This window comes from Zonotrichia albicollis, chromosome 8 (assembly GCF_047830755.1).
Source record: "Zonotrichia albicollis isolate bZonAlb1 chromosome 8, bZonAlb1.hap1, whole genome shotgun sequence".
NCBI lineage: Eukaryota > Metazoa > Chordata > Aves > Passeriformes > Passerellidae > Zonotrichia > Zonotrichia albicollis.
Window position 1 is genome coordinate 9,685,816 of NC_133826.1, and position 23,601 is coordinate 9,709,416.

General features: G+C 40.1%; 1 protein-coding gene across 1 annotated transcript in view; it reads left to right on the top strand.

Annotated features, from left to right (window-relative positions):
• The window catches only part of GPBP1L1 (GC-rich promoter binding protein 1 like 1), a 31,213-nt gene that overhangs the window by 790 nt on the left and 6,822 nt on the right, over window positions 1-23,601 (top strand). Inside the window, exons 2-7 of the mRNA XM_074545884.1 lie at window positions 13,631-14,513; window positions 15,165-15,279; window positions 15,567-15,696; window positions 16,058-16,341; window positions 19,046-19,118; window positions 20,261-20,454. Of these exons, the coding sequence (XP_074401985.1) occupies window positions 15,220-15,279; window positions 15,567-15,696; window positions 16,058-16,341; window positions 19,046-19,118; window positions 20,261-20,454 (741 nt within the window). The 5' untranslated portion in view covers window positions 13,631-14,513; window positions 15,165-15,219. The remainder of the gene's footprint in view (window positions 1-13,630; window positions 14,514-15,164; window positions 15,280-15,566; window positions 15,697-16,057; window positions 16,342-19,045; window positions 19,119-20,260; window positions 20,455-23,601) is intronic.

Consider the following 23,601-nt stretch of genomic DNA (forward strand, 5'->3'; position numbering starts at 1 on the left):
GAGCGGAGGGCGGCTCTTTCGGGCGTCAAAGTTATTTCCGTGTGTCCGGTGTGTTTGATGCCCTCTTGGCCTAAGGTCTTGTGTGGTTTGACTTAAAGGGCTGGGGCTGGACTTGCTCAGAACGCGCCTGGCGTTTCCAGTATCCATTTAAGACTTTGAATTCAGTTCGGTTTAGTAACGAGCTGGTTTGGAACGATTTTAGAGCAGTCAGTAGGTGTCTGCAGAAGTTACGAGTTTTTAAACAGCTTTAGAGGAACAGTAGCTATTTAAATTCTTACAAGTAATGGTGGAATGGTTTAAGAGTGTTGCTTAAAGATCTTTTTATATTAACATGACCAGGTAGGTCAGGCTGCCTTTCCCCGCCCCCGAGCTGTGAGTGACACAAGCGTTAGTAATGTTGATAATACTCTGAAACGTTGCAAGTGCCTGAGCAAAGTGTGGAAATAGCAAAGAGGGGGAATGGAGATAACAGCTGAGATAATTGGAGCGCCATCAAAGCTGAGTTTACTGTAGAGTTGACATTGCTTCTATAAAAATGTGAGGTGGTTATGAAAAAAGCTTATGCAAATGTTAGTTCATGAATGGAGATGGCTGGTATTTCAGTGAAAGGTTCCCCTTAAAGCTTATCCATTTGGAGACTGGTATCTGAACCTTCCACTTTCTGACTCAGGAAGGAAACAGGTGCAGAGCAGTGGTAGGAACAAATAAAATTCCCAAATTCTTTAAGCAGCTTTTCCTCTCACACTCTTTCACTTCATTTCTGGAGGAAAGTCCGTTTAAGAAGAACTTATTAAAAGTTTTGTATTTGGAATAGAAAGGCTTCAGGTGGTACTTCCTTATGGTGTTTGGGGTTTTTTACAGCTGTTTGTAGGGAAGTGCAGCAGCCCTCTGCATTTTATATTCATCTGGTTTATAGCCTTAATCCTATATGACACAGAAGTTTCCATTGCAGATATCATACAAGGACCTAAAGTGAAAATATGCAGGGAACAGATGGCATTTTAAAAAAACCACAAATCCTGTTTTTTCTGCAGTGTCTCAGAAATATGGGGAGCAGAATGCAGATGTGAAGTACAACAAATCAAATGGAAGTGCATACTTTCTGAATGTTAGGAAAAAATCTCTACTTTGAGAATATTTACAGGGTATGGTCACCTTGTCTCACATATGTGACTGCTGCATGCTGTTACTGAATCTTGACATTCCTGTTTTAAATTAGGAAATTAAGTCACTACAGGAAAAATAATATTCACTAGCATTTTCATTAAATGGAAACAGTGTTTCAGGAGTTGTGGGATCCTTATTTTAATACAGAAAAATGCTGTGGTTAGATCTGTGAATTTCTTCAGGAGTGTGGCATGTCAGATAATGTAGTTCTTGCCTTTACAAAGTGAAGAAAAACTATTGGCTCAGAAGTTAAAGTTACCTTTTTCCCCCCCCCAGTGTTAGGAGTTGTTTGAAGTTAGTTGTGTAACTGCTGAATTGACTTAGCTGTGAAGTGTACTCCAGGGTGTGCTTTGTTTATTTGTCTGTAGGAAGAGATTTGGAAAAGGGCTGACTGTTCAGTAGAGTTGAAGCTTTAGAGCACCTCTCTCCTGTGGAGTGCTGGCTGTGCTTGCAGGCACAGAGCTTTTCCTCACAGCTCCATAGAAACCAGGGGTGACTGTTGCTCTGGCTTATCCAGGGACAGGTCACACTCACTGGATTCTGCCCTTGATGAGGTAGTGTGTGTACCAGGAAGTTTGGCTGGGATTTTGAAGTTTTGTGTTAATTTATTTGTAGAGGCAGGAGGGGTTTAGTTTTGGTTCTGCAAATTCAGCAATGTAAGCAGACATTTTACTGCCACTTACGTAGTGACCAGGATGCCAACTAAATCATGTGTGGCTTTTGTTTCAGCAAGAGGAATTGAAGTCCATGTTCTCTTTGCTAGTCAGATTTGATGAAAAGCAGTGAAGTTGGCAGAAACATGGTCCTGCTCGGAGTACTTCATGAAAGCCAGGATGTTGTTTAATTTGTGTACTGTAACTTTATATGTTCCTGTGAAAATGTGCCAAACTTTAATGAGTTACTGTATGGTCAGCAGATAAATCTATGGTTTTGGGAGTGGCTTTAGGTAGAGATTGATAGTGGCCAAGTGTCCACTGCCCTGCAAACACTGGGCAGACCTAGAAGCTCTAGGTGAGGCAGGGCTGTGAGCGTGACAGCAGGCAGGGAGGAAAACATTTTGGCTTAATTGATCATACATATTAGTGATCAGGCTGTCTCACTCCAAACTGGAAATTCTTGCTTGAAGTGTGCAACTCCTTCTCTAGCTGGTCTTTGAAAGTCAGGAGAAGAATTTTCACTCTTGATACTACTTAGACCTTTCTATTATTAAACAGCAAACTGTTTTGCAAAGTGTTGGTATATGCAGTTCTATAATATGACTAATCTGAAATAGTTGCACTTCCAAGGTCTGGCTTAACAAAAATGCTTTGAACCAGTGCAGCCAAACATGACTGAGGTTTTCTGCAATAAATGATGCTCAGAAAGAAATATTTTACAGCATGTGACCTTGTGCCTCAGGGACTGTTGTACATTAGGGAGTTCGCCAGGAGCAACTGAAGTTCTAGGACTTACAGACATTCTAGCAAAAATGCCAGTGTTGGTTTGTTTTCTCCTTGAATCTTGTGATCATTTCCAGTTCAGTGTTTTGCATAGATTTATCCTCCACACTGGAAGGAGGATCACAGCTCTGTGGAGTGGTGTTAGTGGCACTTGATAAGGAAATATGTGTATAATGTTGTCTAAATGTCCTTGGTTTTAAGAATCCTTTTTTTCAATACAGGAAGAGACGAGACATTTTAATTAAAGTTTGATTTTTGGTGTCTCTTTTAGGTTCTGGATATCTGTGTAACCCCCTCCCCACAGCATATTTGCAACATAGGGAGTATGTGGCAGTAAGTGACACTCTCTTGGAATTTTGTCATCTTCAGTTTGTGATGAACAATTGACTTGTAAATAGAGGACTGAGTCTGCCAGGGAGGTACATGGTATTATTCTGGGCACAGAAATGATTGGTATTCACAAAGTTGCTGGTGAAGGTGTATGGTTAAGATTACAACAGGGCTCCAGCCTTTCAGCAGAGAGGAGTGTTTTGCCATTGTGTTACAATGAGTCATCCATCATCAAGGGATTAATCAGGACTCACGTGAGATGATCTGAAAAGACCTTTGATGTTAATCTTAGAAAAACTCAGCAAGGATCCCTCATCCTGAAAATATTGAATGTGTTATGGTCTTGACTGTCAGTTTGGAGAAACTGTCTTTCCTCTACTTGAACTCCAGTTAAAAGTAGAGAAATGGGTTAATGATAACTTCAATGTCTTCAGGTTGACTGGGCCTTCTGGAATGTCCTCTGGTGTTTAGGGAGCTGATAGCCCATGGGAGTGGGAAAAGTTCCAGAATGCTGAAGAGTTGTGGAGCTTTTTCCCTCTCAACATCTAGAAAAAAGGCAAGACTTGGGTATGTCCAAGGGAAGAGTGTTGACATCAGGGAGTCTGTCCTGTATCATGTACTTTTTGGTGGTTTCACTTCCCTGTATTGCAGTAATGTTCTTACTGGACACACAGATAATGTGATCCCAACAAATTCAATAAATGGTCTGGAAACAATAGCTTTGGATTCAGCCATTTTGGTGTAGATGGGTTCAAATTACTGTGTTTTGGTATATTGCCTACACAGACAAGTAGCAGCTGGTAGGGAAGCAGTTCTGTGGGGGAGTATCCTGGGGGTTGTAATGGTTCCTAAATTATCATGACTCAGCAGCATCACTGTCATGAAAATTCATTTGTCATACTGGAACATACAGAAGCATTTTAAATAAGGCAGTGAAGCAGTTTCTCCATTCTGCTGAGGAGGGGTAGGTCTTCAGCAGGAGCTATCTTGTTCACTTTGGGATAATGTGATATTTGAGAAAGTTATGGCTGTGTAACAAGATTTGTAAAGAAAACAATGAAGTCTGAAAGAGAGAAACCATAATTAAGGTTTGGGGAAAAATGGATTGATTAGCTCCTCAGTGTTTTTGTACATCAAGTTTCATCAGACATAAGCAGGTGATATATAAAGCAGCTTAAAAAAAGTTACCTGCAGGTATAACTGGGAGGCAGCTCCAACATCCTGTCACTGCCTGTGAGCTGTCACACTTGGTAGATGGGTCATGTCAGTTTTTTCATCATTGATGCTTTGAACTTGAAAGCTTGATCTTTGCCATTGACATTTGACTGGTTGAGGGTGGGTTGTTTGGTTGTGGTTTTTTTTAAAAAGCATGGCTATATTTGATCCCAGAATATGATAGTAGATCCTTTTTCTGCTGCCAAACAGTGCTGGGATGCAGGGTGGTCTGTGGGACTTCCCCCAAAACAACCTGCTAAAGTTGCCTTTCAGTCAGGGAATACTGAAGTTTTGGTCTGAAGAAAATATTTCTTAAAAGGTATCTGTAAGGAGAGTTTAGTCAGTTTTCCACATCCATCATGAATAAAACAAGCAGTTCTGAGGTGAAATTGCAGCAGAATATGTTCAGGTGAGGCATTAGATGCAGGGATAGGCTTTCAAGCTATAGGAATAACCAAAGGATATTGTAGGGATGCACTGGAGAATGCTGTGTGCTAATCTGGTTTCATTTACACCTTCCAAAAAAATATCCCAGTAGGGGTACATGTAGCTGCATAATGAATTCCAGTCTGCTGATAACAAACTTGTTTCTCTGATACTTCATGAGACATTTAGAGACATTAATTTTTGGACCTCTGCAGGCTGAAGATGACTGTACAAATTGGTGAAGCAGGGAGCATTGCTTAGCTGACTATCAGAGATATCTGATGGATGAGGGTAGAGCTGAATTCTTCTAAATCTCTGGAGAAGATCCTTAACCATGCAATCTGTGAAGATTTTTCCCCCCAAGATGTTTTGCTTGTATTCCCTAATTTATTGTAGGACACTAGGATGGAAGAATGACCGTGTTTTAGTCTTGGCCTGCATAGATTACCTGGAGAAGCACAGCACAATAATTCTCTTCAAGATCTAAAGGCAAAGCCCAAACCAGCTGGACAACATTTTGTCCATAGCTCCTTGCTTTATTTTAACTCAGTTTCATGGACTAGATCATAGAGAGAACTCCAGGGAAACACTGTGAACGTGCAAAGAGGATGTATGTCCCAGCTGCAGCAAATCATTAGATCACAGGACTAGAGATCACTTTTCCCCCCCCCCCCTTTTTTTTTTTTTTTTTTTTTAAAGCCAAGACCAAACTAGTGGAATATATATAATTTTTGCAATTCACCTTTTATGTATATGAGTTGTTTTAAACTTAATTGTGTTCAGTGACTTTTCTGCATGGGTGTTTGTTAATACTTTCTCAATCAGAGAAAGTGCTGAAAATGTTAAACCAGTGAAATACAGATCATTGCAGACAATGTAAACTTTACAAACTGTAGTTCAGGTGTTGTACACATGCTGAAAAGTGCTGAGTGAACATGTCTTTGTCATGTCCTAGTTACAGACAAATAAATGTGGAGTTTGATCATATTGTCCTGGTCTTGATGTACAAGGGTTTGGAAATAATCCAGGTGCAGGGAGGGGCAGAGGGCTGAGCTGTCCCTCAGTCCTGGCAGGGTGTCAGGGTGCTTTAGGGGAAGTACCTGTAACTGGAATGCACCTCCCTGCCCAGTTTGTAGTACTGGTCTTGTAGGACCAGGCAGTGGTACTGGGGGAAGAATTAGTCCAGTACTGGTTAGGAGAATGGTCTCTTACTTCTGAATATCCTCTGTTTTGTTGACTTTCAATTCTTCTTCCTCTTTGCAAATGCCATGCCTTCCACTTGCTTATCCTTCATCTGGAATGCAGATCTCTACTTCCCTCTACTTGATTTGTAGTCTCTCTTGCCTTGACACAAATATTTGATAAATAGTCTGGTTGCATTTGAAGCTCTTTTCCATGGGAAATGTGTTTTTCTCCACTCCAAGCAGAATATATTTAAATGTAAATGTGCTGTAGTAGCAGTAATAACCCTTGTAAAATACTGATTTATAAAGTACCTTTAGTGGGAAATACCCATGCCATTTTTTAAGGTGCTGGAGAACTACTTACTTAACTTCTGCTTAGGCTCCATCCACATTTCTGGAAGGCAGGTAGGCAGGATGTATGTAGCATCCAGTGGGGATAAGCCAGTAATTACATATTTGCAATTCTTTCCTGATGATGGAGAGCATGATCCTGGTGTGTGCTGCTGTGCAGAACTGACTTTGTTCCTGAAGGCTTTGGGCAGACTGCACAGATGGGCTCTTCACTGCCCTCTCACTCATTCTGTCATGAGGCTTTGGGGACAAGAGGGGACCTTAGAGCACCATGACAAGGTGCTGTGCAAGCTTCTGGCCAGAACACAGCCTTATCTTGAATTCCTTGCAAAACGTCTGTAGATCAAAGTGCAGTACAAAATAGATGTTTGATTTTGTTCCTTAAAGAGCTAAGAAGACCTTTGGATTTGATTAAAATAGTAGAATACCTTCTGCAGATTTGCAGTACCTTATTTCATAAAATGCTAAAGCTGTTTGAAAGTTCAGAGATTGTTCACATTTAAAGCCCAATACTATTTAAAATGTGTTTTTTGGCTTGCATCAGTAGTGTCAATAGATGCACTTGTTTAAGAGAAGTGTGCAGTCCCTGAAACCCTACTCCCTGCAGCAGGGTAGAGCAGTAAACAGGTTTTAATATTTCAGGTAAATAGCACAGTTTTCTAACATAAACAGTCCTAAAGACAGTTAGAGGGACACTGGAGGGAAGTGGAATCTTCACAGGCACAGGGGAGGCATAAGGGGCTGACAGCATTGCCTGCACAGTGGCTGCACAGTATGAAACACACAGGAATAATTGGTGGTAGGCATAATATCCAGAAAGTCTGTGCTCTCCTTTTTTGTGCTTATGAGAAGTTGAACCTTTTAGATTTTACATGTTTTAAATTGCTTTATCTTGGTATTCTTGCTGCTTTGAGGAGTGAACTCATGAAAACCCCTTGGAAGGGTTCATTTTTGATGTATCACACTTGCTGGCTGAGGGCCAGAGGCTTATCATCTTACACAGGCTTCTGTACAGGTTCCCCAGATGCTGCTTTTCCAAAATGTGCTTTGGGCTTTTGAGTTAAGTACAACTCACTTCCAAAGACAAGTTTGCTGGCTTTTGTATGGTAACCTTGCTTGCAGAAACTTGGATCAACAGAAGCTTGAAGGGCAGGTATTGTTCAATCAATAGCATCTCTAAAGGTGGTATTTTTGTCAGTGGTGTTTTCTTGTTCTATGAAGAATCTTTTCTACAGTCGTAGAAGTCACTTTTCTGTGTTACTTGATTGTTACTCTTGTATGCCCTTGTGTCTTTAATTCTGTCAGGAAAAAAATCATCTCCTTAGCCCTGCACTTGAGATCCCAGTATGTATTCACAAGAGCAGAGTGCTGAGGCTTTGTTCAGCGTGTGGTTTTGTGGGAGTATGTGTTTGTCTAGAAGTTTTGAAGGAGGTAAGACTGGGTCAGCATGACCTTGGAGAAGTGGAAAGCAAGTATGTGAAGGGACAGGTTGTTTGTGAAGCAGAGCTGTGTGAGAGATCAGTTGAAGGACTGGCAGTAGAAAAAAGGGGATTAGGACATAGATGTATGGACTTTTCTTAACCTATTTTCAGTTCATTGAAATTTGTCATCTAGTTTGTGCAAATGGTCAGGTATGTAACCATTGGTGTGACTTTCCCCCACCCCTAGCTTGTTACTCTGGAAGAACTTTTGTATGGCCAAGCTTCTGGCATGTTTTCATCTTGGAATACAGATTTATGTAGCAGTGTTCTGTCTAGAATGCAAAACAGTTTTGATGACTCTGCAAGATAGATTAATTTGCTTTAAACCTAAAAAACAAGGTGTTACTCTCTCAGTAATAGCTGCTCTTCACTAAAACATTTAATATCTGTATCTGGGAAGATTTTAGTTTAGTGCATGATTCACATTTTAATCTATCATTTGGTGTTCTAAAATGGGCTCATATTTCTGTAATTCTAGAAAACCTGTTACGAGTGATGCTCTGCATTTTTAGATACTAGATTTTTTTTCAGCAGCCAGATACCATTTAAACAATGTTTTTTGCAGTATTTTTAATTAATAGGGCTGTCCTTTATATTTGTGCAGTCATTTTGGAGGGCTGACTGTGGGATATAATGGGAAAAAATGGGTGGCGATGGCATCTCTGGGATATGGTTCTGTTCCTGTAGCTCAGGTGTTGAGCTGTGCCAGTTGTACAAGGATTCCTCTCCAAAGGGAGCTGTGCACAGACTGTGAAGGTGTGTCTACACAATTGTATTCATGGAAGTGAAAGCAAAAGGAAAGTAAGGGGTTTTTTGTAGATACTTTATGTAGGTAAACTGGAAATGAATGATCTCAACTTGTGAGGATGTGGCTCAGCAGTTGTTACAACAACTGAATGAGTTGTGCTGCACTTGTCTTTTACAGTGAGGCCTAATAATGCATGCAGAGTTGAAGCAGAGTTGATAATTATGTTATAAATGGAGTTTGCTGGCACAGATAGCCCAGAGAAGTTGTGGATGCCTGGAAGTGAGCAACCTGGTCAAGTGGAAGGTGTCTCTTCCTGTGGCAGGGGGCTGTAACTAAATACTCTTTAATTTGTGTGCCCAAATATGATTATCTCAATGAAATGTTTATGTAAGACCAAGCCATGTTCTGTTTGGGTTTTTTTCAGGGTAGTGAAATTTATGTGAGGATTTTTGTTATCCTTAAGGAAATCTGTGGCATACTTCTGACTCTTCCAGAGTTGGACCCCAGGCTGTGGCTCCCTATTTCTGTGAATGTATTGGGTGAATTGGAGGTTATTAGAAAGAGATATTTTAGTGAGTACATATTATAGTAATTCCTTATTTTAAAGCAACGTACACCTATTCAGTGACACTACTCCAAAAAGTAGCTAAGTGGAAAGTGGTCTGTTTTGAATGTTTGGGTATATCTGCTGGATTAAATAACTTTAAAAGAGCTTCACAGAAAGAAAACTGATGAGGGAAGTAAATTCTGTTCTGCCTTCTGCATCCATTAAATTGTTCACTAATGCTTCTGAATGCTTTTGCAACCCATCTGATCTTTAGGAATATTACTGAAATCCCCATTGACTTGGCTGGTTAGAAAAACAAATTTTTACTTCTTTAAAGTAAACGTCTTTTATTTAGAGTAATAGAAGTGCAGTGAACTAAAACTGTGGCAGGGATAGAAAGGTGTTGCCCTTATGACCTTTTACAGCTGCTATTAACTGGATTGATAAATGTGTAATGAAGGGTAAAAGTTTACTTTTATGCTGGTTTTCTGCTAAAGGTTCTTGAAAGCCTATCCCTGCATCTTCATGATTTTCTGTTGCAGGAAAGGAGGAACTGAAGTAGAGGCTGCAGTTAATAGGATCCCTGGTAGACAGCAGTGCTGAGGGGAGCTGGGGATGTTTGCAGGGTACTGTGAAGCAGAAAAAGCACCCAGTGAAATGTATTCATTCCAAAAACGTGGCCTGCAGTGATGTGGACAAAGGTTGGAAGCCCGAGTTCCAGGTATTCCCAGAGAGGGCTGGAGCAGCACAGGGCAGCCTGGAGCTCAGGGGACACTGCTGCTCCTTGTGGTTTTACAGCCTTGGAGGCCTAGGCAGGAGATGGGAGAGGAAGCAATAGGAAAAATGCACCACTGCTGAGGCTCATCTGTTCTGTTTCTTAGGACTTTTGAAGTATCTTGATCTGTTTCCAGTGCAAACTGCCATAGCTCACTGGCTCTGATTACATGGAGCTCATCTCTCTGGGCTCGTGTTTTATTGAGCACCTCCTTGGTTCCCACTGCCAGGTGTATCTGAAAAGCTCAGCTTGGGACTCGGAGCTTTAGAAACTCTGGTTTAGAGATTGTCTGATCAAGTCTGTGTCAGGAGCAGAAATGAAAGTAAGCAGAAGGCTGAAAACAACCAGGCAGCTCCATTCAGCTGAGGTACACAGGAACTTTATGGAAAGGATATTGGAGAATGGGGGTTTGTCTCTGACTGTACATGTTTCTTACTGTGCTCTGTGTCTCTTTAAATTCAATGTAGTTGTATGTTCCTTCTGTTTTCATACTTGTTTAGACAAATACACTATAAAATCTGGTATATAAAAACACCTGACAATTTTGTTTGACTCAGTGATAAATACCACTTTTACTTGCATGTAAAATGACACAGTGATATTTAGTTGTGAAACTTAGACATTTAACAAGGGGAAAAATACTTTTGGAACAACAAAAACTTAAGAAAATAGGTGGCTATGAAGTAGCAGTTAAGACATTTTTAATGTTACATGTAAAAAGTGATAATAATAATTGTTAACAGTTCTAGTGAACCTTTAAAAATAAGTGGAACCCAGGTGCTACTACAGAGTTTAATTCTTTTTTGTACAGATTACTTACCAAAGACTTATCCATTTTGATGGGTGAAATAATATTTTGGGATAGCTGACAGGTTTTTTTTCTACACCAAAGCTCATTAAAGCAGATTTCATTGTTCTGAAAGGAGATATGCCTTTAGAGAACATTTCATTTAGTGATATTACTATTCTTTTCTCTTTTTCTGATTCTTATTACCAGAAATAATTCACATTTTAATTCATTTAAAAGGAAAGCAAGAATTAATTAGATTTGCATTGACAAGCACTTTTGTTTGCTTTTTTCTGGAATTGGGAGTGTCTACTGCTGATCTTTGTCCTTGTGTTTTCCATAGTGAAGCAGAGATCAGTTCGATTGAACTGTAAATGCAGTAATAGAAGAACTGAGTACTTGTCAAAGGTCATTTCAGTTCTGTGTAGCAATAGGGGAAAAATAACTGTTAGATATTAGGAATGCACAGGTTTACCACTGCCATACTCCCAAATCATGAACATTTGATGCTGTTTTGGTGATGATATACCTAAAGAATAGGGTGAAGGCTAATAAGGATGATTAGAGCATTCAGAAGGCTTCCATGGATACTCTTAGTTTGGAAGAGGCATGACTTGATGAGTCCATGTACCTGGGGTAAAATCCTGAGTATCATGAAAAACTGAATAGAATGTGTTTGGGCACTCGGGTAGCACAAGAAAATACCCAGTTGAACTGAGGCTGGTTTTTTTAATAACTCCAAGTTGACTTCTACATAAAGCACAAATAAACTGTGCCCACTCCCATTTTGGAGGCAAAAATGTGCCTGAAAACAAAGCAACTGAGCAGATTTGCATAGAACTCTGGTATTAAATGGTAATACGGACTCTAAGTATCCTGGGAGTTCTGATGCTGTTTGTTCTTGGTCTTGCACTTTTTTCTCATGAATTTATTACAGAGAGGGTAATGGAGAGACTTTGGGTCTTTCCCATTAGGAATGTGTGATGTTGTCAGTAGAGTGGTAGGTTATGGAAGTGTCTCAGGCAGGTTGCAGATGTGCTGCTGTTGGACAGGACTCAGAGTGTGTGTGAGAAGGGGGCACGTGGGCTAATCCTGGAGACCAAAGGATTTCAGTGAACTATAATTTACAGCACTTCATCTAACAACGTTTTTGCTTTAGCAAAATGTCTTGCATTTAAATGTGGCATCCTTTCTCTTTGTGCTGGGACATGCCCAGGAAGGCGATGACTGAAGGGTTGTGCATGTCCCTGCTGAACTCTGGAGTCAGGTCTGGGCATTGTCCTGGGCTGCCTGCTTGCACGTTAGCACTGATAAGGAACTGCCACTCATACTAACAGTGATGTCAGAATGGCAGCTCAGGAAACCCAAATCTCTGCAAGATCATCTATAAATTGGTGGTTGGAGTTGTAGAAAATGTTTCACCTTCACTTTGATTGTGCTGAAATATAAAGGGAAGACGAGCAGCACTACAAACTGTTGATATGGTTTTTCCTTGCCTTTTCCAAAGGTCCTGGGAACCATTTTGGTAAATGGAACCTGTGGTGTTTTAATTTTTATTTTATGCTCAGACCTCGTTCTTACTTCAAAACTGCAGTTCTGTGGTGTTCATTTATTTAGATACCTGAAATCCAGAGAACAGTTCTCTGTGGGCTTTCTTTAGGTCCGTTTCTCACATTGCTGTGAACCATTCTCAAGGTTCATTAAATCAACTTCTTAAATTTTTTAACTTCTATCAATAGCTTGACATAGCTTAATTGCCATACAGTTTGTTCTGAAAAGCATATTTATTCAGAAGGTAATGAATCTTGTTTAAATACAGTCAAATGCATTGACTTTGTCCCTGTTTTATCTTCTACTTACTGCTCAAACCTTTGGTAGTAGAATTAGAAGGTCACATCTGAAGGAGTTCTGTACCTGTACAGAGTTCAGCAGGATGGGAAGTCTGTTCTGTCTGTAGCAGATGTTCCATTCTGCACACTTTAAAATAAAACTACATTTCTATAGATTAGAACTTGAGTTGTTTGCAGTGTGTGACGCTCACTAGATTGTAGCACAGGGTGGGGTGCTCACAAAGTTCCCAGGTCAGTACTCTGTGTGTGGCCATGAGCACTCAGCTTTTTCCTCATCTTGGCTGGTGGTTTATATGTGTTGTGAGGCTGCTTGTTCTTACTTTGGCTGCAGAAATGTGATTGTGGCTCAGAGCTTAGGTGATGAAGTGTTTCCATCTCTCCAAACTCCTCTCTACAACAGTAACATCTACTTCCAGGAAAAAAAAAAAAAAAACCAACAAAAAAAACCCCATAAAAATGAAGGGGTTTATTAAAGGTGTGACCCAGAAGATAAAAGGTGGTGGTTATTTTACTGTTCCCCAGGGTGTGTTTATTTTGAGCCTTGATCAAAATCACCTTTAAAACTTATTTTAAAAGTAAAGAATGACATAACATACCCAGTGAAAACCAGAACTGATCAAAGAATGGAACCATATCCTGACAAAGAAGACAAACTCGGATAAGTCAAATATAAAAGCTTAATAAGACACACCTAAAGGCATCCTATGAAACAGCTGATGGCATCAAAACAGTAATAAAACTTGTCAGTTGTTTTAGGATCACTAAACTATGTGTTTGGTTCTGGTTAGGTAGGATGGTTCAAGAAAAAATGTTGTAGCAAAGTAACTCAGGTTTTGGTGTTTTCCATGGAGAAGTTAATGGAATGCCGTTTGTATTACTGACATCATCCTCTTGAGAGGGGACTCTGACTGTACTGGAGCAGATTAGGAATGATGTGGGCATGTAGAGATGAGATTGTGGGCATTTGGAATGGCCAGGCCTACCTGCAGCCCCAAGTCTCATTATTTGAGCAGCAGGTTTTAAAATTGCTATGAAGTGTGGAATCGCTTTCGTCAGCTGCATGCAGTTTCTCCAGTCTTCCCTTTATTCTGATTGTTTTTGTTGCCCTTTTGTGGACTAAATCTGGGAAGTAATCATTTAAAAGTAAAAATGCCCTTTTCAGGGACTCTTTTTTAATTAGATTATTTCAGGTTTTGTTTTGATTGGAGATCAAATAGCTGTTGGCACTCACACTATAGTTGCTCAATTTCCCTTTCTGTTCTTCTCTTTAGTCAAACTTTGTCGTGTTTATGCCACTTGTATTGATGGAGTTGTGTTTGGTTTTTTACAGTGACTACAGTTCCTGTCTCACCTTTTTGATGGAAGAGGACTATGACCCAGAAGTGAACTCTTCACTGTAGAACAAGAAGCTCTTGTGGATTAATTGTGTCCCTTTAAAAGCAGCACCCAGTCTACAAAAAATAGAGTAGAAGAGATTATTTTTGGACCTGGCTTTTTTTTGTTCATATGACCTATGTTTCAGCATGTAAATGGTGAAAAACAGGGAGAACATTTGTGCCTGCTTCTGAGCTTTATATCAAGTAGTGCTTAGCTCTGTGGAGCATTAGCCAAGTTACGTGAAGACTAGAGTATATCCTAACATTCATTTTTTAAATATTTTACCTTTTTTTAGCAGATGTACATGATAAAAATGAAATTTATATTTTAAGAGCACTTGGGCAGATGCATCTTATTTAGATCTCGGCATTTAGGGCAAACATTTTTATGTAACATCTTTTTTCCAGAGTGTTTAGATTGATCTGCTGCAGATCATGAACTGTCCAGCAGCCTTGAGTGTATCTGTTCAGTATTAACCATGATGTTGCTCTGAATGTTGTCACGCAGACTTGACAAACCTTTTTGTAATGTAAAGGCTGATTTCTCTACTACCACGACCAGAGGAAATTTAATGAGGTGAACGTGGGCGTGGCTTTTTTAAATATAAATTACCTTCTTAGGTATCTTTTTTTTGTAGTGAGAGTGCAAAGAGAGGGTAAAATGAGCAGCTGAGGGGGTGAAGGGCGCAGTTGGCACGAAGTGCGGCCTCTCGTGCTCTGCTTCGAGACGCACTATTGCCTCAAGGCTGGCCTTCCAGAGCTCTGCACAAGGAAGGAACCCAGAGGTCACTGAAGCACACAGACTGAGGACATTGGACTGCAGAGGCCAAACTCAGGGTGAGTGATAATATGTATTTACTACCTTACTTATACTGTGTTGACTTGCTTCTAGGTAAGTTGAAAAATAAAGCAAAATGGTGAATTGGAGACTCTTCCACAAAAAAAGGTGGAATTCAGCTATACGGTACAATAGTGAAATGTTCATCATTTTGAGCAGTAACAATTGCTATGATACGTTGGAAAGAACATAGGGGTGCAGGAGCTGGCATATGGTTTCAGGTCTTTCAGGTCTCTGATCTGCTTTGAATGTCTCTTAACATCGCCAGTTGGTCATATTTGATTTACAGCCTCTGGAATAAAACATGCAGACTGTGAGGCAATGAAGGATTGTACCCCAAAGTCTGTCGTGTCTTGATGTTTCCATCTGCCTAGTATGGCTTTGCTTTGCCATTGGTTCCCCCTCCACACCCATTCCGTCATGAACCTCATGGGTGTGTTAATTGTAAACAGGAAGTGACTGGGACTGTTGAAGTTCTTACCTGTTTCAGTCAGAGGAGCAAAGTAAGCATGAGAAGAAAAATGCTCAAACATCATACAAAAAACTTCAGCACTTTACCCCTCCTATTTATATGGGCCAAACATTGAGAGATAAATTGTATTATTATTTCAGTTTGAATAAGATGACAGGGAATTCTTCTCATTTTACAGAGCCTGGCCATGAGGTTTGATGCCTCATTTTATTGAAGGGAGACACTGGACCTAAATGGCGCAGCATGACTTTGTTCCTGCCTGGCTTAACTTCTCAACACCACAGTCAACCAAGGTAACATTAATACAGATCAGCTCCTTTCACAGCTGTGGCCATGGGTAAGATCAGTGTGTTGGTTTCTCTGTGATTCTGTGTGAGACTGGTGGATTTGTGAGCTGTTCTGATCCCATCCAGGCTCGTTGATGTTGCTGGCTGATCAATGCAGTTATGGATGCTGTATTGAAAACTGATACAGCAATGTGGGGGTTGGTGGCTTTTTCAGTTAGCCAAATGTCGCTGCTGGGCTGACAGGCTCCTGGAGAGTCCAAATGAGTGCTTCATTACATGTTTGCTTTCTGCAGTCCCCTGCAGCCACCTTTGAGAAACATGGAGAGCATCTTCCACGGGGAGAGGGCCGCTTTGGCGTGAGCCGCAGGAGACACAACTCTTCCGATGGATTTTTCAATAATGGGCCCCTCCGGACTGCGGGAGGTGAGTGAGGATCAGAGTGCAGCCTGAGAGCAACCAGTTTGAAATATTCTACAGAATTAGGAATTCAGCAGAACAGGAACATTTTCCCAAACTGTACCTTTTCAAAGCATCCTGTCCGGAAGTTGTGCTATTCTCTTCTCCTCTGCAATGTGCTCAGGCCTTAAGAGGTTTTCATAGTAGCTGTATGTGCATTGTGTGGCTTGATTTGTTTTCTGATATAATCACACAGTACTTAATAAGTTCAGCTCAGCAGTTCCTTAGTGAGCACTGGCTGAACAACAAGAAAAACAACCTGATATTTCCAGTATTCTGCATACTGTGTTGATTTTTTTAATTTGCATCCTTATCTCTTTTTGTTCAGACTGCTGGCATCAGCCGTCCCTTCTCCGCCATGATTCTGTAGATTCTGGTGTTTCTAAAGGAGCTCATGTTGGGCTGTCTGGCAGCCAGCCTGGCTGGCATGGTCCCTCACGGGGCCATGATGGTGTGAGCCAGCGTGGAGGAGGAGGAACTGGAGTTCATCGCCACTGGAATGGCAACTTCCATTCTCGGAAAAGTTCCGCCTTTCAAGAAAAGCTGCCTGTTGAATCCAGGGAAGAGAAGAAGGAAGATAAAGAGCATTTGCAGTTTGAGGAGGAAGACTTTGTAAGTGTGTAGCTTCTCACTAGAAGTGGAAGGTGTGAGAAATGGCTTTTCAATCTCGTTTGCATTAGCATTGATAGGTGGTGAGGATCTAGAATTGCATTCCATACATGACAAATTTAGCAAAATTATTCCAGCACTGACAGGATGCTGAGGGGTATCCAGAGCCTCAGGACTTCAAGACCTGTTGGATTATGGGGTTTGGCTCATATGTTTTGCCAAATGGTTATTGTGAACTGAAGGCATTGTAACATTCAAACCAGGTCCTCAGTGAAACCCGTAAGGTGACAGAGGAAGAGTAGTTGTATTGACTTTGTGGCTTTGCTTACAAAGCCTTTTTTTTGCTCCTAGAAATACATCTGTTCAGTTTATCTTCAGTCTGCCTGCTTCAGTCTTCCTGTCTCCTTCACTCTGATACGTGTTGGTGTTTGTGATAACCTTCCCAAGCTTGTTCATGGCATGCTCAGGCTTTAGCCACCATCTGCCTTGAATCTTCTGAAACAGTATTATCAGAGATGTTTTCCTCTCTATTAATCTGTGGATCAGGGTTTCTTGAGCCATTTCTTCCATCAGCATCTCCAGATGACCAACCTTCTTCTTATTCAGCATTTTGATTCATGTGGTATTATCAGTATGATGGTCTCTTACATCCTGGCTCTATTTTTACTGGAATATCTTTAGTTTTTCAAACTTTATCAAACACTACTTCAATTTACAGCTTTCATCCTTACCATGTGCCTTCCTTAATGCTAATGCTTTGAGAGATGTGCACCTTTTCTGCTTTCTCTTTTCAATTTAATTCTATTTCTCCTGACCCCTGAAGAGTGTTATATTATCAGACCATGTGTTTTTCTTTCTGCATCTATTTCTTGCTGTCTCTGCGCTCTTCTTGACCAGTGTAATGAGAATATCCTTTGTAAGGTTCTGGTAACTCTGTGCCTTCCCCTAATGGAGTTCCTCTGCCTTCATCTTCAGTGCTAAAGCCTTTACTGCCTCCTGTCATGAGAGGTTCTGGTGATACTGTGCACACTTGTATGTATCATCATGATGAGGTTTTGCTGTCTTATTCAGCATTTGTCTCTGGAAGGCTGTTCACAGCTAAAATTGCTGTGGCAGTTTGATGGCTTCTGCTCCGGAATTTACAAGTCAGAGTGAAATTCTTGAATACCCACAGCTGCTTCAGGCCAAAATCCAGAGCCTACACTTAAATTGCCACAGGAGGTAGTTTGATTTAAGCTGCTGGGTTTTTTTTTAGTGAAGGGCCTGGGAAGTGATTGCATGCTCTTGTTCAGCTGCTGCTGCTGCTTGGAGCAAGAGCCTGCATCACAGAGTGGTTAACAGCTGGAGAGTGGGAATAAAGCTTGTGTGTAGATTTCTACTAGCTGATTTCTCAAGAATATTGTAATTCAGGCTTTCTATAAGCCTGTTTTTTTCTTTCAGAAGGTTGTTGAAATCTAGAAATATTGCAGTGATTGCAACTGTGCAATCTCTTGTTGTCTATCTTGGTCTAAATCTTTCTTCCACGTACTTCATTCTCCTCTTCAGTGCCTTGATGAGTGCCCTCCCCAGCTATATGGCTGTTTCTTCTCTAATTACTGCTCTCATTTTTCAGATGATAATACCACACACTGGCTAGCAGCAAGCTTTGTTCAGTAACTCTGTACTGTCTCTGCCATAGGGTGAAACTGATGTATGTTGTGGTGAAGTGTGTAGCTGTTAGGCCTGACAACACTTTTCCTGAGAGGTCTGCAAGGCAGGCTTTGTCTAAGTGTGAGCACCCCTGCAGTAAAACTGACCTGTAGCTAAAAACTGAAGCACTTAAACAGAGGAGTTTCTGGAGACTGAGGCGGGAATTTATGCTATGGTGTGACATTTTTTCCTTACTCTTACAGAACAGAAGTACCTACTATTTCAGATGCTCACTATTACAGAGTTGTTCTGTCACCATAGTAACTGACATGTGAGGAATTCATTAAAAAGAGGAAAAAGATGGCTGTATTTTGAACTGAGGTTATTTGGGACAGGGAAAGAGGAATAGCTAATCAAGAACACTTGTCATTGAGTGCTTAGATTTTATTCACTCTGCTTTGAGCTGGGACATGTCTATAGTTGTTCCACCAAGTTGAGTTGTGAAACTGAATCTCATGTAAGTGTGCAGAGAGCACTGAGTCTGCATGCACTCTTGTCCTAAAAAGTGCACTCTGAGGTTTCATACAAATTTAAATATAGTTGGTGTTTTTTTTTTTTTGTTAGTAAATATATTCCTTTACATTGTGAATCTAGTATTGCTTTGGGGTGTTTTTTTTTTTAAATTGGCTCATGCATAATTATTGTACTAAAATACTTATGAAATTAGGATAGATTCTTCGTTTACTAATGATGTGGATTCTATTTTATTTTTTGAGCTGCTGATCAAATACCTAATTTTTTAATACATGTACTGGTTGGTAGAATCTAGTTAATTATAGTAGAAGACCAAAGGAGTTATCCTGAACCCTCTGGTAGTTCCATTGCAAATACAGCAGAAACCAAGGAGAAGGCAAACTCGATTTTCTGATGACTTGTGGCAAAGCACTCTCTTCCACTTCAGCTGCTGTTCAGAGAAATCTACCCATCCTCTGGGTTCCTGGAAGCAAAATGTTAATACTGATTATTTTTTTGTTATATGTGATATAACAATGTATTCATTTACATTGTCTTTTTACAGCCATCTTTGAATCCAGAAGCTGGAAGACAGAACAACCAGAACAAACCTTTAGGGACACCTTCTGGAGTATGGGGTAGGTAAAGGTCACTGTACACAAAGCTGATGACAGAGCAGAAAGTTGTAACTGGTGTTTAAATGCTGGGTTTTTCACTGAAAAATATTTTTAAATTTTAAGTGGAGCAGACAGTTTGCTGCTTTCTGTCCTTTGCTGTTTTCCTCCCACAATCTTCCCTAATGTCTTGGCCTTTTTGTCTATTTGAAACTGTGCTTGTCTTGTCATAAAAAGCCAGCCAGTGGCAGTAATGTCGCTGTTCTGTGTTTGCTTCCTGTGGTGCTGCAGTGACAGTTTCACACAGGCATCACTTGAAGGGCAGAGCAGATTGGAGTGAACTAGACATTAGTTCCTGACTTGGGATCTACGTAGTGGAAATACAGCAAAGCTGTCATAGTTCTGTGCTTTGTGTTTAGTTGATTTTTTTAAACTCACAACAGCCTTGCTTTTGATCCTGATGTACTCTGTGAGTCTATGCCTTTAAAAAAAAAATGAAACAAGGTACTAGTTCTAGCAGTTAAACACAGATTTGTTAATAACTAGTTGCATTAGTTGGGTTAGATACTGTAAGTAGTACAAATGCAAAAGAAACTCAGAAACACTTCTTGCAATACTGTTGGGTTGTGTTCTTTTTGCATGTTTGTCAGGTAGCTGTTCTTCTGCTCAAAACTTAATGACAGCATATTTATAGGGCATTTATCTGTTTGTACTATTAGTATTTTTTAAATTGTTATGCTTCTGGAAATATGTTTATTTGGCCTAAGAAGCATTAACTGTGCTGGTTTGTAAAAGCAGTGTGTCTTTGGAGGTATAGGTTATGTAAATATTTTTGCTGTGTTAGTGAACTAAAGCTGATCCATGGTTGCTCAAAAAAATACTCATACCTGTTCTGATTTCTGTAGAATGGTGCAAGGCTGTTAACTGATGTTACTGTAGGTTTTTCCTTTCAGCATCAAGGGAGCTGTTGTGTTTGAATTAGAAAAGATTTTATTTAGCTATCCACATCCAGTATCTTCTCTCAGAGCTGAAACAAAAGAGCAGCTGATGGTCTCAGAATCAGATGTGCAGTGCCTAAGATGGAGAGGGAGGAACTGGACCAGTGTACTGAAGCTGTTCTGAAACTGGATATTTGTGTTTCAGAATCTCTTGTTCTGTTTTTACAGAAAACCCCCCTAGTGCCAAGCAACCTACCAAGATGCTGGTCATCAAAAAGGTTTCAAAAGAGGATCCTTCCGCCGCCTTCTCAGCTGCATTTACATCACCTGTTTCTCACCTGGCAAATGGCAACAAAGCCACCACCATTGTCCCAAGTGTCTACAAAAATCTGGTTCCTAAACCTGCAGCTCCTCCTTCCAAGGTACAGGGGGTTCCAACCAAATTAGTGAACTGCAGATCAGAGGAATCAACCCCCCAACAAGTAGCAGGAGTTGGAATTCCAGTAGTTTCTGGGCAGTGGCTTTTACAGTAGAGATCTATTTGCTACTAAAGCTGTTGTTCTCTGTTAAAATGCCTTTGGGATTTGTCCATAGGGAGAGCTAACCTCTGACTACACTGCTGTCTGTTTGAATGGGTGTGTCCTCATGCATGAGACAAATCCTTATCTTAATAAGACAAAATGAGCACTGCTGGAGAGGTGGAATGTGTGCTGCTATGTGCTTGAATTGTTCACATGACTACCTTGAAAAATCTTTATTGGGTTACAATACTTTGATGTGTCCAGAACAATGGAGGCAAAGATCAGATTAGATTGTAACATCCTGCAATTCAGGTGTAATTTAGTTGAGCCTTAAAAACAATCTGGAAAAGCCATGGAGTTTGTGCTATAGTTCTTTTACTGAAGGAAATACAGTCATGCTAAAAAAAAACAAGTAATTTTTTTTTCCTTAGTTCTAGGCTTAGTCTTGCCCATTTCTCCGGAGAAACATGTATAGATGCATTAGAAATTTTGAAGAATTAAAAGTGAAAGTATTTTAAAAGCGTAAAAAAAAAGTTAGCTGGGTTATTCTTTAAAGAGATGTCCAAATACTTTGAGTTCTAAAATGTATTAATTACTAATGCTGGCTGCAACATTCCAACAAAATCTTCCCTATGATTACAGTAGAAAATTCTTAACACACTTGAAAGATAAAAACAAAAAAAGAGACCCCCAGCTTCTTTTTGTAAGAAAGCAAGTTTAGATCTTCTTCCTCTTTTATAAAGTTTTGTTAATTCAGGTTAAATTCTGCCAGCTACAGAAAAAATTGTAGTGGTTAAAATTATTATCAAATAATCCTGTCTAAACATTTAATTTGGCAGCTGATCTACTTCTTGGTAAGATGGGATAAATTGACCCATTAGAAAGAGTGTTTATAAGGAGTTTTTCATTCCACACACAGTTTTCAATGCATGTATGTTCTTGTTTAGAATAGGTAAACAAAATGCAGCTTTTAATGAGTAAGGAGGCTGCTGTGGCTTTTATTTTTGCTTTTACAGCTTGATTGATACATAGATACAGCCTGATTGATACATAGATACAGCCTGACCTGGGTTAAGTCTGGATGTTTGTGTGTTCTTTGAAACAAAAGGCCAGAGATACAGTTTCTGACCAGACTGTTAGATTGTCTCTGGCTTCAAAGTAAACAGAATTTTAGTGAACCACAGTGCATTCAGTCTGTGTTACTGGCTGTTGGATGCAAAGATAATTTCTGAGGTCTGAAAGTTAATGCTGTACCAATGTAGAGATTGAGAGATGAAAATGCACTTCTGAAAGTTGTGGGCATGTGTGTTGTTACTGCTGGTCCTGATAGACCCATTGCATTACAATGTAGAATTTGGGCATAAAAATCTGCTTAGCTAATGTAGCAGCTTTAGGAGAAGCTACAGCAAGTGCAACAGTAATTGCACAGCCAGTTGCTCCTTGCAGCTTGCTGTGCAATTACTGTTGCATTCTGAAGCCCGTGGACAGAGGTTTTCATTAGTTCAGTCAAGGAGAGCTGCTCTCTTAAGCTTTTGCTAACCATGTTCTGAAATCAGACTATGTAGGTTTTGATTCTTCAGATAAAAAGAATACATTATTCAGTGCTCACAGTTGGAATAAAACTGACTTTGATCTGAAGGTTCAGCATCCATCAAAAGATAGTGTAGAGCTTTTCTTTTTAGCTTGTTTTACATGTGACATAGTTCATTTGCATTCCAGATTGTTAATCTGTATTTAAATCAGAGATTATGGCAATATGTAGTGGTACCTGCCTAAGTTCCCTTTTAGTTAAGTTTTTACTTCACAAATCCAGTAGGCCTGAATTACACCTGGATTTATACATGAAATATTGTAGTATTGATAAAAAAGGAAATGTTCTTTGGCTAATGGAAAAGGTATTTATTTTTTTAGATCAATCACATTAAGCAGGCTATAAATATGTACTTAATGATTTAGCTACTAATTTCTAAGTGTTTTTACACTGACATGGTGGTGTGATTACTGGGGCAGTGTGATATTCCTCGGTGGTGGGGATTGCAGTGGGAAGAATTATCTGATGTCATCAACAGTGCTTTTGTTAATGAATGGGGACCATTAGCAAAAAAAGGTGGGGTATCAGCATATCCTTAGCCAGAAAAGCTGTGTGCATTGATGCCTTTTTAAAGTCACAGCCTTAAAGTAGCTGTGGTAGGATGCATTAGCCTGAAGACTTCTAGAAAGTTATCCAGGAATTGCAGTGCATAAAGTAGTAGAGGAGTCAAAACATCCCTTTCCACAAAGTCAGCAGTATTGGAAAGCTGTCACAGGAAAACTGAATGAAAAATGATTTTGTTAAGTTGTACCAAAGTAGTTCAGAAAGGAAGAGAACTGATGGCAGTGAAACAAGTGTGTTCTTTCTGGCTAATGGAGATGGACAATAGCTCACAGTCAGGCAATCCATGAAGGTCACACTCAGCCATGCAGGGAAAGCAAGAGGGGTCAGTCTGTGGATCTGTGTGAGCTGGGAGCTGCCCCTTTGTGGAAGCCTGGAGAACAGCACTGGGCAGCTGAGAGTGGGAATGGATATGTGCAGCCCTGGAGCTGTGGAGAGAAACTTCTTGTCAGAGTCATATTGCACCCTGATTTTAGTACAGGCAGTAAATATTGTGCAGATCAGGAGATTTCTGAGGTTTGAAGGGGATGTTTTTAATGTGTGCTGTGAGTGCCATAGAATCTATTTGATACTGTGGGATGCTCATTTTGAAGTTAGAATGAAGGAGTAAAGCTGATGGCCTCCCCATGCAATGTATTTTTTTAAAAATTCATAGAACACAGTAGACAGTGACAACATACTGAAATAGTGCCTCTGTTCCCATTGCTGGCAGATTGCAAGATCTGTTGCATATCAGATTTAGCTGAATCCCATTTGTGCATGAATTATTTTCCAAGTGGCTTGAAGCTGGCTTCAGAAGTCCAGTGGGTCAAAGGAACCTGTACGCTTTAATGTTCTGACAGTGTCTTGCTAGTGCTACTTGGTACAAATTTCTTCTTAGGATTGTTTTTGTAGAC